Genomic DNA, 12,212 nt, shown 5'->3' with positions numbered 1-12,212 from the left:
TGCGAGGAAGCCGCCAGCTCTTCGGTCACCAGTTACGTCAACCAGACGTTACGCGATTTCTCCAAAAAACTTGTGCGCGCTGGGACCCCATGGACCTAGAGTTTCAACGCCAGAGATTTGACTTTAAATCATTGCTTAGTGGAGAGTTGTAGGTATATTTGGAGTTTGTGTTTCATCTTATCCTGCCTTCAATGGTTTGTTTAGGCTGTGCGTTATACGTCAGTATGTATCTGTCGGCGGCCGATCGTAACATTAGGCAGATCGTGAAATTCCTAGGTATATCGTGAAACGTGAAAAGCTTTGTTCCTCGCTCTGGTTCTTTCCTGGTCCAACAGATATCACTGGCCATTCAGCGAGGCAATGCCGACAGTATTTTTTTTTGCTTCTTTATGTATATATTGACGGAAAAAAAAAACCTTTGTCTCGCTCCCTGAGTCAACGGCTTCTACATATTCCTAGACAGTTTGCCCTTCGGGCATCTGAAGCAACCTAACGAGCCTATCCTACCTATCGATCTATAAGTATCGGAATGCCTATAGTATGCACGAAATCCACGTCACCACGATATAAAGTGTTTTTTTTTTCTTTCTAACGCCAAAACCTCCATAACTCGAAATTTTTAACGTCATTAAGACGAAGTAAGCATCACTTCCTCAACGGTTGTACAGACCACAATTTTTCCCTCTATTGCTAGAAAAAGTAAATTTGACCACTATAGAGAAATACCTCTATACTTCTATAAATTTATTAGAGTTATAACTCGATAAGTAGTAGACGTAGGTATTGTCTCATCAACTCTTTACCTCGAAGTTATTTAACAAAAAAAAACCTGTTTACCTAATTCAAATAAAATACTGAGACTGTAAGCGTTTATATAGGTAATTACCTCTTTAATACGTATTTGTAATTACTTATATATTTACCTTTGTAACTCGTAACCTCTGACGAAACTCGTAACCGCGATCTTTATTGAGTTTCCCTTGAGATTCGTGTTATCGAGGTTCCACTGTAGGCGTATGTGTGATTAAAACATCCCCTTGTCATTTAGGAAACACCTACCTGGAATCTAAAAACGGAGATTACATATGTACGAGTAAACAGGTAATGTATCGGCAAAGCCATTGCTTATTGACTTGGCGGACGGCTAAGTAATTAAATTGACGTTCGGGTCTTCCCCACTCTGATTATCTTTGATGTTCATAAGGAAAATCTATTTCGCTTTCCGGTAAACTATTGATAGCAATAGTTCATATAATATTTATTAATGTCTCGGCTATTTTTCCATGCATAAAACCTTATAATGACAAGCGAGCAAAATACACGACAACATGAGATTATCGGACATGGTAAATAAATAAATAAATAAATAAATAAATAAATATTATACGACATTATTACACAAATTGACTAAGTCCCACAGTAAGCTCAATAAGGCTTGTGTTGAGGGTACTTAGACAACGATATATATAATATATAAATATTTATAAATACTTAAATACATAGATAACACCCATGACTCAGGAACAAATATCCATGCTCATCACACGAATAAATGCCCTTACCAGGATTTGAACCCGGGACCATCAGCTTCGTAGGCAGGGTCACTACCCACTAGGCCAAACCGGTCGTCATAACTATTATTATTTAGTCGGACCAAGCTAAATCTGCATACCATTTTCAATGGCAAGGTGTGGTAATGTCAATGACACGCCTCACTTTGTTCTATTAAAGACGTCGCAAAGTTATCTTAGACGGATTCTAACTATAGTTACACAATAATTTAAGTAGGCCAATTCGAATGTAGGCACATCTGACATATGAATGATGTCATTTAGTTCTCGTGCGTCTTTCTCGCGCCAATGCATGTACGGACAATAAGTCTTATAGATACATAGTTTTATGTACGTTCGAATTGTCTCTGGCACATCCCTACCCGTAACCCGTTGGTGAGACGCGCGGGCGCGGAAGCCGCAGGACATCCGACACGTACAGGAAGCAGAACCAGTTCCCTTTGTCCCTCCCAGCCTCCCCCCGCGGCCGCCCGACCGCATTCCTCCGAGCCTCCGCGCCAGCGCACCCTGCCCTGCGTCCCAGAGAACGGGGTCCTATTATAAAATTCTTGTAGTTTAACACCAGCTTCGAGTATTCTAAAGTGTTATAATTACAAACTTCCATCCCCTAGTTTAAGGTATAAAATTTCCAAGTTTTAGAATGTCTTCGTCCTCGCGTTGTCCCGGCATTTTGCCACGGCTCATAGGAGCCTGGGGTCCGCTTGACAACTAATTCCAAGATTTGACATAGGCACTAGTTTTTACGAAAGCGACTGCCATCTGACCTTCCAACCCAGAGGGTAGACTAGGCCTTGTTGGGATTAGTCCGGTTTCCTCACGATGTTTTCCTTCACCAGAAAGCGACTAGTAAATATATTTCGTACATAAGTTCCAAAAAACTCATTGGTACGAGCCGGGGTTTGAACCCGCGACCTCCGAATTGTCGTACGCTCTTACCGCTAGGCCACCAGCGCTTCGTTCCAAGCTTTAGAATGTTACTAATATTAGCTTACATACCAAATCTTCAGGAAGTACCCTACGAATTTTGATCATCCTCAGTGTGTGAGTAAGTGACGAAACCGGGGTTTTTTGATATCAATAAAATCTAAACTATAAGAGCTATGCAATTTAAACTTTAGGTATATGTAATAAGTCCACAATTGAAATCATATCCCGAGAATTTTATTTATCCCGTATAATCTAAACCCAAGTTTAAGGGTTCAAAAAAATATCAAGAAAAGGTAGGTAGTGCCCTCGCGCTTCGCTTGGCTCATCTTGGCGGATTTATCTCACTATTCACTGTTTCGGCTGTAAGCCCTTTTGCGTCGACCGTTCCTCTAAGTAAAAATATTATTATTTGTGGGCCTGTGGGGCTTACTTAGTTAAGATTAGGTATGCTAGGTGGAAAATGAATCAGATAGAACCTATCACGTCAAACGATAAAATGTTGGTGGACTACCAACTTAGTCGCAGTTGTTATTACGAGATATAATTAATTCAAAAACAAAGATTCTAATAGAACAATTCTAAGAGAAAACATACTAGTTGAAACTCACTGAATAGAGACTAAAAAATCTTGTACATAGGTAAGAAGGAAAGAATCTAGGGTAAGAAGTGTAAGAACTGCTACAAATTATTCTCATTCCGTGGATAGGGTCACGAAACTTAGTTGCGTACCTAGTCTCTAGTGTGTTTAGGGAGAATCCTATGTGTGTAGTAGTAAGTTTGAGTATTCTAAACTGTTTGACTACTCATTAGTTTTGTTTTGCTACTATAGCATTAGGAATATTCCGAGAACCACGACTAGTAGCTATTACGACGGAATTGAAATATAGACACGTGACTTTGGTTAAAAATGATGCTGAATATTTATGTAATCTTTTCACGCACGAAAGTTAATATCCCCATACTCGTTAGTATAGATGAAAATACCTACTCAATAGTTCCAACGATGCCAGTTTTCGAAATGCTAACACGACAGCAAGGACTGCTATAAATTGAGTAAACGGACATTTCTAGATTTTCTAGGAATGTGGGAAGATTGGTAGGCATTTTCTTTAAAAAATGCGTGAGTGTCGTGGAACACTCGGTTGGAACGAAATTGTTCATGTTCATGTCCATGTCCATGTTCTTCGTGTTTGTGTCCGTGTCTTCTCATTCTTTCTCAAACGCATGAGTTGTGACGGAAAAATCTTACACTTCTTTTCGCCTATCCCCTATCCCCTATCCGCCAAGTCCGTACCGTCCGATAAGGAACTTCGCTCCAAAATACTTTGTCAAAGTGTACGAAGCGGTTATGCTACTACGCGCATGTACACAAAAAAAATGTAGGTACTTAACTTGTTTACCGACCACTAGGTACCTATTGCGCCTGAATTCCGAATTAATTCCGAATTGTCATCAAAGAAGAGTATAAAGTTGTCGGCAAGCAAGTGTGCAGTCAGATATGAAACAAATGATTGTTTAACAATCTTATTTCAAGCTTTATTACTATTTCCAAAACATGATGACATAGTGGAAGAACACTAATTTTCCCTGCCGCAACCGGCATTCCAGACCCGTTTCTAAATACAACTCAGACCAATTTTCTCTAAAAATAAAACGGCTCCGTCTAGCGAAGATTATTAAATCGCCAAATGTCTCCATGAAAACGGAAAAGCGTCGGTAACCCGAAATAACCGCTGAATATTTCCGACTCGTACGCAGCCCGAGTCGTGGAAATGGTAGGTATGTAAAGACGGCGTGCGCGCAACTTCCGGAGCGCTGATAAACATGGCGGCGGCGGCGAGCCAACATGGCGACGCTTCCGGTCGCGCTGATTCACATGTGATGGCGGCTGGCTGGGCTTGCTCACTGCATTTCTGGACTGTGATTCAGCCTTACGCAACACGTATTAGGTAGGTGCCCTCGAACTAAGACGTTTTGAAATTTACTGTCTGGCACTAACTCCCGCCGAACTATGACTATTTCGAAGCACCTATACATTAGGAACTAAACTTAGCAAGAGAGTAGTTGTCATCGACAGTAAGCCAGTCTATTTCAATAATGGTGAGAGAATATTCCCATAATCACACAGGATACACACAGGTGGCACCCGCTCAGGCTGTTAGAGAATAGGACCTTCTGACTACCGATGGATAGTGTTCTATCAGGCCGGACGTCGTTTCACGATTAGATGATTAGGTAACTGTATATTTTACATAATTATTATTTTATATTTATAATTCAATTTACAAAACGGAGGAATGAATAGAAATAAAAAAGTGAATTAATCCATATTATTCCATACTTAATAAATGAATATACCTAATAAAATAAATATTAGAGTAATAAGATCTACCCATTCCCACAGTAAGCTCAATAAGGCTAGCCTTAGCCATAACACTAGTATTGTGGATACTAGATGATGACATATAATATATAATTCTAGGTAGAATTTTAATATAAATACATATGAAAACATCCATAGCTCAGGAACAAATATTTGTACCTAATAAACACGCAAATAAAAAGTCCGTCTTGCCTATTTGTGTTAAAAGCCCAGAGAAGCTAGTAAAATGCGAAAATGCCAGTCAAATTCGAGTTTTAGTTATTCGATCTGATTCCGATACGATACTGACGTGTCAGTGTCAAAAGTGACATGTCTTCAACCAAATCCGTCACTTTTAAGCTGACAGACAAGTATCACATCGGAAACGGATCGAATAACTAAAATTCGAATTGGCCTATAATTCTTTATGTCTGTTACCTCTCCACGCTTTAAACAGCTGAACAGATTAAGATGACTTTTATTATGGAAATTGTTTGTGTCCCAGGAAAGAACATTAAGAGGCTGTCAATACCTAAAGCGCGCACACTGTCTATTTGTATCGGAGTAAGTGAGAAAGCACCACAGAATAACTAACTGAATCAAAATAAGTTTTTATGTTGAATTCAAATTGTAGCACTGGAATTGTAGACTGTAACGATGGAATGTCAAAAAAATCTGCCAAAAGCATATCGGGTCATGCGTCACAATAAGCTACACAGAAGCTTAAAGTATTAACGTCGATAGTACGTCTTTTTACTATGAAGGGGAAACTTTATGCGATAACTCAAAAACAGCTAAACTGTACCCCTAGTGTAAATAAATTCGATTTTGAAACGTGACGTACGCGATTGCGTTTAGTCTCATTTTGTATTGGATTTAGAAAGAGCGCGCCAAGCGGGACGTTTTGGAAACTCAAAATCCTATACAAAATGAGACTTAACGCAAACGCGTTCGTCACGTTATGATTTCGATAAAATTTACACTAGGGGTACCGATCATGTCCGCTATAGTTTTCATTTAATGTCTTTCTTAAGTTCTACTTCCACGATTTTTTTCATATTTTTTTGACGTATGGTTCAAAAGTTAGAGGGGGGGAAGAAACATTTTTCTTTTGCAGTGCAAGTGTTATTTATACATCATAATTTCATAGAAGTTTGACGTTTAAAATAACACTTGCACTGCGTGTGCTATCAAAATCTGCGTAAAATCATTATACGTGGGAAGTTTGGCACGTTGTAATTTTGATAGAGGTAAATATATACTATCTCCACAGTCACCCGTTATCCCGTGTTGGGATGTATTCTAAATTCATTATACGCGATATAATCAATTTCCATATTTTTATTATTGAGTGACTATCGCGGTAACATAAGCACCAACATAAGTAGCAAGTACCGGGTGTTCCAGAGGGTGGCAGATATTTAAACTAAATTATTATTGTTATTTATTATTTATTTGGCATCTACACTACTAACATAGCTTAAGTATAATGTAATTATTATTAATACTCTATGGATTCTGTGAAATATACATTTTTTTTATATAAATAAGTTATTAACATTTTCAGTGCGTCTTGACTTGATCGAGAGAAAAAAGGTGTTTTTAGTCATTTAATAAATAAAGTCTCATTAAGCTTGTTTTTTTTAATACATAGTGGATTTAGCATTAAGCTAGAGAATACTGTAGTACAACAAAAGAACGAATCAAATTTATTTATAATATTTTGGCTCAGCGACCTCATTACTGAAAAAGGGTGCCAAATTTGAAATAAAATAGGGACGAAGAGGTGACTTCCAGAATGTGAGGTGAATTCAAAATGTTCTATAGAACATTTGAATTTTGCGCCTTATTCTGGTTGTTGGATATGTTTCAGTGTATTTTAGTCAGAAAATAAATGTTACCTAAATGACTTTATTCGCTCTGTACGGCTTAATAACTCTATGCACTTTTTGTGAAAATAAAACAAAAAGGGCAAATTTTTTTTTTACAAATAAACTTTAATAATAAATATGATTTTTACTGAGCGGATGAGGTAGCCCTCTGCTTAGAAAACGTTCGAAATTAAAGCTTAGTACCTTAAAAATAAAGTTGCACTTTATTGGTCTTTTTTTGGGTGAGACTTTTAGTAAAAGCGCCGGAAAAAGGCCCGTTCCAACAAAAATTGGTCCGTGAAATTTGAACATTCTGTCAAACATATAAGTCATAAACAGAGCCCGTATATTTCATGCCGTTGACAGAAAAATGACGTCACGCTACATAGAGTTGATTCCAATTAGTATTTTCGTAATAATTAATCATTTGTCAACCTCTTTAGGTAACTGATACATATACTTGACAATCAGTATAGAAACGTCTAACTGACTTTCATTTTACTGTCACACAAATAAATAATAGATTACTAATTTATGAAATAATACATATTTTTGGTTTTTAACAGCGTAACAAGCTTTTATTCACGTAACAAGTATTTATCATGATACCCATCAATAAGTAAGTTATCTAAATTTGTAGTAACTCCCTGTATGTTAAATTACGTCATTTTTGCGTCAACGGTATGAAAAGTACGGGCCCTGGTCATAAATATCGAAGCTAAAAATTTTGAGGACATATATTTGTTTGCTAAAACTACTTTCCTATATGAAATTACCACTCTTTAGCTGGACTAAGTATTGAGTCCCTTAGCAACCTAAGATCAGGCCGCAATTAAAAAACTATGAAAGATAAGGTCTACTTCATAATTTTCTCTTTCTGTCTGTTTAGTTGGTTATTGTATTATTAGCTTTCTGACAGCTATATTTTTTGCGGAAAGCTCGAGGACAGGGGAGAAATTTTTAGTATGAAAACTTGGAACTTTAAATGCATTTTTTGTCGAAACTACTGCACGTAAAATAAACGGAAAATCAATCCATCGTTCTGACATTTTTTACAAGCTTTCGAATGGTACCCCACGTGATTCTTACAAATTAAATATAAATATAGCCTATCCCCTACTACCTAAATTCCCCCCAAAATAAGAAATAAGCAGTTTTGATTTCTTCATAGTAATAGTAGTGGTAATTGCTATAACTGTTCCAAATTTTAAGTACCTACGTCATACGGTCTCTGAGACAAACGCATTAACCGATTTGTAAGACCGAATTGATTCCATAAGAACTCCGTTAACGAAGTTTTGTACGGAGCTCTAAAAATTGGGTATAATCTTACACAGGTTGATCTAGTCCCAAACTAAGCAAAGCTTGTACTATGGGTATGTACTAGCCGACAATATACAATACTTAAATAGATAAGTAGATAAGTACATACTTATATACACAGAAAACACCCATGACTCAGGAACAAATATCCGTGCTCATCATACAAATAAATGCCCTTACCGGGACTCGAATCCGGGACCATCGGTTTCATAGGCAGGATCACTACCACTACTCACTAGGCCAGACAGGTATCGGTGAAATATCAACAATGCTTCAATTTTTCTCTTAAATGTCTCATAATTGGTGCCGTTACTAGTAAGATGTCTGGTAGAAGGCGGGGCAAGGTTGTGCATGCGCGCAGTCGCACGGCCGTGGCAGTGAACTTGCTTTCTTCGGCGCCCGCGCAGTCGCCCAACCGTGAACTAGCTAACCGTTGACATCAAATTATGTATCTACGATTCGAACGAAACCTTCATGGTCATAGTATTTGACAAAAAACTAAGTACTGTTGAAATTCCGAAGTACCGATCGGAATTTCAGTGCATGCGATTATGCAAGGCAAATATTACCTACAATACAATACACTACATTTATATTTTGAAGTTATACAACTTACGCGTATTTTTATAGGTTGCGTAGTGTTATAGACAATCATAAGTTACGCAACAAGAACCGTGCCTAGGTAGACTCCTTTCACAACGTGCACTAGGCAGGCTTCAGGTTCAGGAAGTCGCCGTGGATTTATGATATGACGAACGAATGGCACCACAAACCTACGCAATAACGAATACAAACGATCTAACGTTTGCAAGCAGTGTTGCCAGGCGTACGATAATTGTCGTACACGTACGATAATTGTCGTACACGTACGATAATTTGGGCTACGGTACGATGTACGTTCCAAAGGGCCGTTGCGATGTATCACAAAAATATAAAACTGATTTTTGTGCAATTTAGACGAAAATTGCGTTTTTGTTTCATTATACATTGGACATGTAGGCTTATTTTGCATGAAATTGTGGGAGTAGTGCATTTTTGATAGGCGTGCGATAATTTTTTCATCGGTACGATAATTTGGACACTAATGTACGATAAATTTCTTCCGCTCACCTGGCAACACAGCAAGTATAGATGGTTTCATGGCTCTCTGGCTCCCTTGAAGAGACAACGGTTGAAACAAGTTGTTTTCAGCAGTATGAGATAAAAGTGTGACCACAAAAGCACATAAAACGATGGTTGAAATATGGGTCCAGCCGCAGCAGCTCCAGCAGGTGCGCATCAGATTCTCAGTCTGACCGACATCATAAATTAAGGTGTTTATTCAAGTGTATTATTTTATGTTTATTTGAACTTTGCGTTTCTTACCCCAATAAACTGACAATGATAATGACCTCAAACGGAAAACACGGAACCATTTTAGGATCACTTTATTGTCCGTCCATCCGTCCGTCTGCCGACCCTTTATCTCGGGAACGCGTGGAGGTAAGTATCAAGTTCAAATTAAAACCATATACACAAACACAGGTTTACAGTCTCTTGAAGAGCTGTGAAATCAAGCTTCTAAGTTAACGTATTAAAGCGGCCAAGTGCGAATCGGACTATATCATATATTTTTTTAGTTTTATCATATTGTTATTTTAGAATTTGGGGGGGGGGGGGGACACATTTTACCACTTTGGAAGTGTCTCTCGCGCAAACTATTCAGTTTAGAAAAAAAATATATTAAAAACCGCAATATCATTTTTGAAGACTTATCCATAGATACCCCACACGTAAGGGTTTATCGAAAAAAAAAACTTTTTTGAGTTTCATATCTAAGTAAAATTTATTGTTTTTTTTTCTATTTTTGTCTGAAAATCTTAATGCGGTTCATAGAATACATCTACTTACCAAGTTTGAACAGTATAGTTCTTATAGTTTCGGAATAAAATGGCTGTGACATAATCGGACAGGCGGACGGACATGACGAATCCATAAGGGTTCCGCTTTTTGCCATTTGGCTACGGAACCCTAAAAGATACGGCCGTTTATGCCGCAAAAATAGTATGTAATACCATACAATCCTGATATAATAGAAAACTTTTCAGTCGAGTATAGTGTTTAGGCAACGAAGCTTGCTGAGTTGCCCAAGTAAGTAAGGTTACAAGATTGAAAAGCCTGATAATATCACTATAGTATACAATCATTTTTCTACGAGTCATCTAAATTAAATTAATGAAAATTGGTAAGTATCTCAGTAGACAAAAAACCGGCCAAGTGCGAGTCGGACTCGCGCACCGAGGGTTTCGTACAAACCTGTAGATATATATTATTATATGATGTAACTAAAAAAACCGGCCAAGTGCGAGTTGGACTCGCACAGGAAGCGATATCTATAAAAACGGTCACCCATCCAAGTACTGACCCCGCCCAACGTTGCTTAACTTCGGTGATTGGATGAGAATCTCGAGATTGGAAAGAAATATTTATTTTATTCTGTTTTTAGTATTTGTTGTTATAGCGGCAACAGAAGTACATAATCGGTAGAAATCTGAGAAAAAGGGTCTTGACAGACAGACAGACGGACGGACGGACAACAAAGTGATCCTATATGGGTTCCGTTTTTTCCTTTCGAGGTACGGAACCCTAAAAATGTAGTGCAAAAGACATAAACGCGCAAAAATTCCCCGTTTAGTATTTTCTATGGGAGCGAAGCGGCATGTGACTGGTCAATTTCTTTTTATAGTTGACTACAGCACAGCGTAAAAGTAATGAATATTATAGCTGAGTTGGGAGCACATATATGGCAAGTACGCAATTGGGTACTTGACACATGTTGAATATTATAACAAAATTTAGCTAAATGGATATAAAACGAGCCATCTATTATAAAAAAGTGGAAGTATAAAAGACATATTGAGATTATAAAAAAATACAAGGCACTAGACTCAGAAAAAAAATTTTTTTTTAACTTTTTTAAAGAAGAAAGAAAAATGTTTCATTCGTTTCCTTACATTATTTAAATATAAATTGTATAACAACTATATACATAAACGCAATATTTCAGAGCAATTTTCTGGATCTTTCATACATTTAGGGCAGACTAATGTTATGTGACGTCACATTACAATATCATTTTGTTAGAGGCGTTACAATCGTCGACTGCGAGCGTCAGACTTTAACTCTCATTTCTGACCTTTGTGTTGCTTAAATGCCATGAGTCTTATATGGACATTTGATCCTCAAGAGAATCAAGATCGATTTACATAATTGTCAATTGCTTGGTATACCATTCAAAAAGCTATTCTTCCCTTAACTACATACCTATACGCGTTTTAATCGGCGTCCGCGATCCCACTTCCGCGTCATCCCGCTGCGCGACCTAGGCTAGGCCTCCCGTTATCGGGCACCCGTTACGAGACGCGCGTGACCCGGATCCGACGCGCTGCGCCGGCGCACCGTACGCGCAACAGCTGGAAAAACGCACTAACTGTCGCAGCGCAGGCATATATAGAACATGCGGTAAAAACTTTAAACCTACATAACTAACACTAATTGAGATGCTGTTATTCGCAAATCACTCGTCATGTAACATTTTTGCTACAAAAAAAAATTTGTAACATACTCGTAACATATTCAATTAATGGCTGCACTTCTTGTTAATATTAGATTAGAGTATTGGACAGACAGTCATTAAGACGATTTTAAGCTAAAAATCAACGACGTTGCGATGTTTCATTAAAAATCCCATTATATAAATTAAACTTTTTTTTATACAAATTTATAATTTTCAGATTTTTCCCTGTACTTGTAGTTAGTGCAAGACGATATTACTTGCCAAATTCCATAGTTCTAGGTCAACGGGAAGTACCCTATAAATTATGATTCCCTTGAGTGTCGAAATACTTATACGGTTTTTGCGGCATAAACGACCGTAGGATTATAATTCCAGGATAGATGCCCCACTTTTTGAAATAACTTTATAACTCAATAATTCATCATTTTATAGCTAGGTGTCCTATACATATAATAACTTTGGTTCTTAATCTATTATTTTACTGTACTTGTTCCGGTATAAGTCGTATAATTTTTGTATAAATCTTACTTTTTTTGACCTCTGAAAAATGGGATAGGTGCCCACCGTGGGGGATACACGACACGTTCACGTTGCAACAATGG

General features: G+C 37.7%; 1 protein-coding gene across 1 annotated transcript in view; it reads right to left on the bottom strand.

Annotated features, from left to right (window-relative positions):
- The window catches only part of LOC133517421 (uncharacterized), an 88,945-nt gene that overhangs the window by 53,275 nt on the left and 23,458 nt on the right, over nt 1-12,212 (bottom strand). Inside the window, exon 2 of the mRNA XM_061850737.1 lies at nt 1,934-2,136. Within this exon, the coding sequence (XP_061706721.1) occupies nt 1,934-2,136 (203 nt within the window). The remainder of the gene's footprint in view (nt 1-1,933; nt 2,137-12,212) is intronic.

Source organism: Cydia pomonella, chromosome 4 (genome assembly GCF_033807575.1).
Source record: "Cydia pomonella isolate Wapato2018A chromosome 4, ilCydPomo1, whole genome shotgun sequence".
NCBI lineage: Eukaryota > Metazoa > Arthropoda > Insecta > Lepidoptera > Tortricidae > Cydia > Cydia pomonella.
Note: the sequence above shows the minus strand (reverse complement) of the source record. Positions and strands in the feature narration are given on the sequence as shown.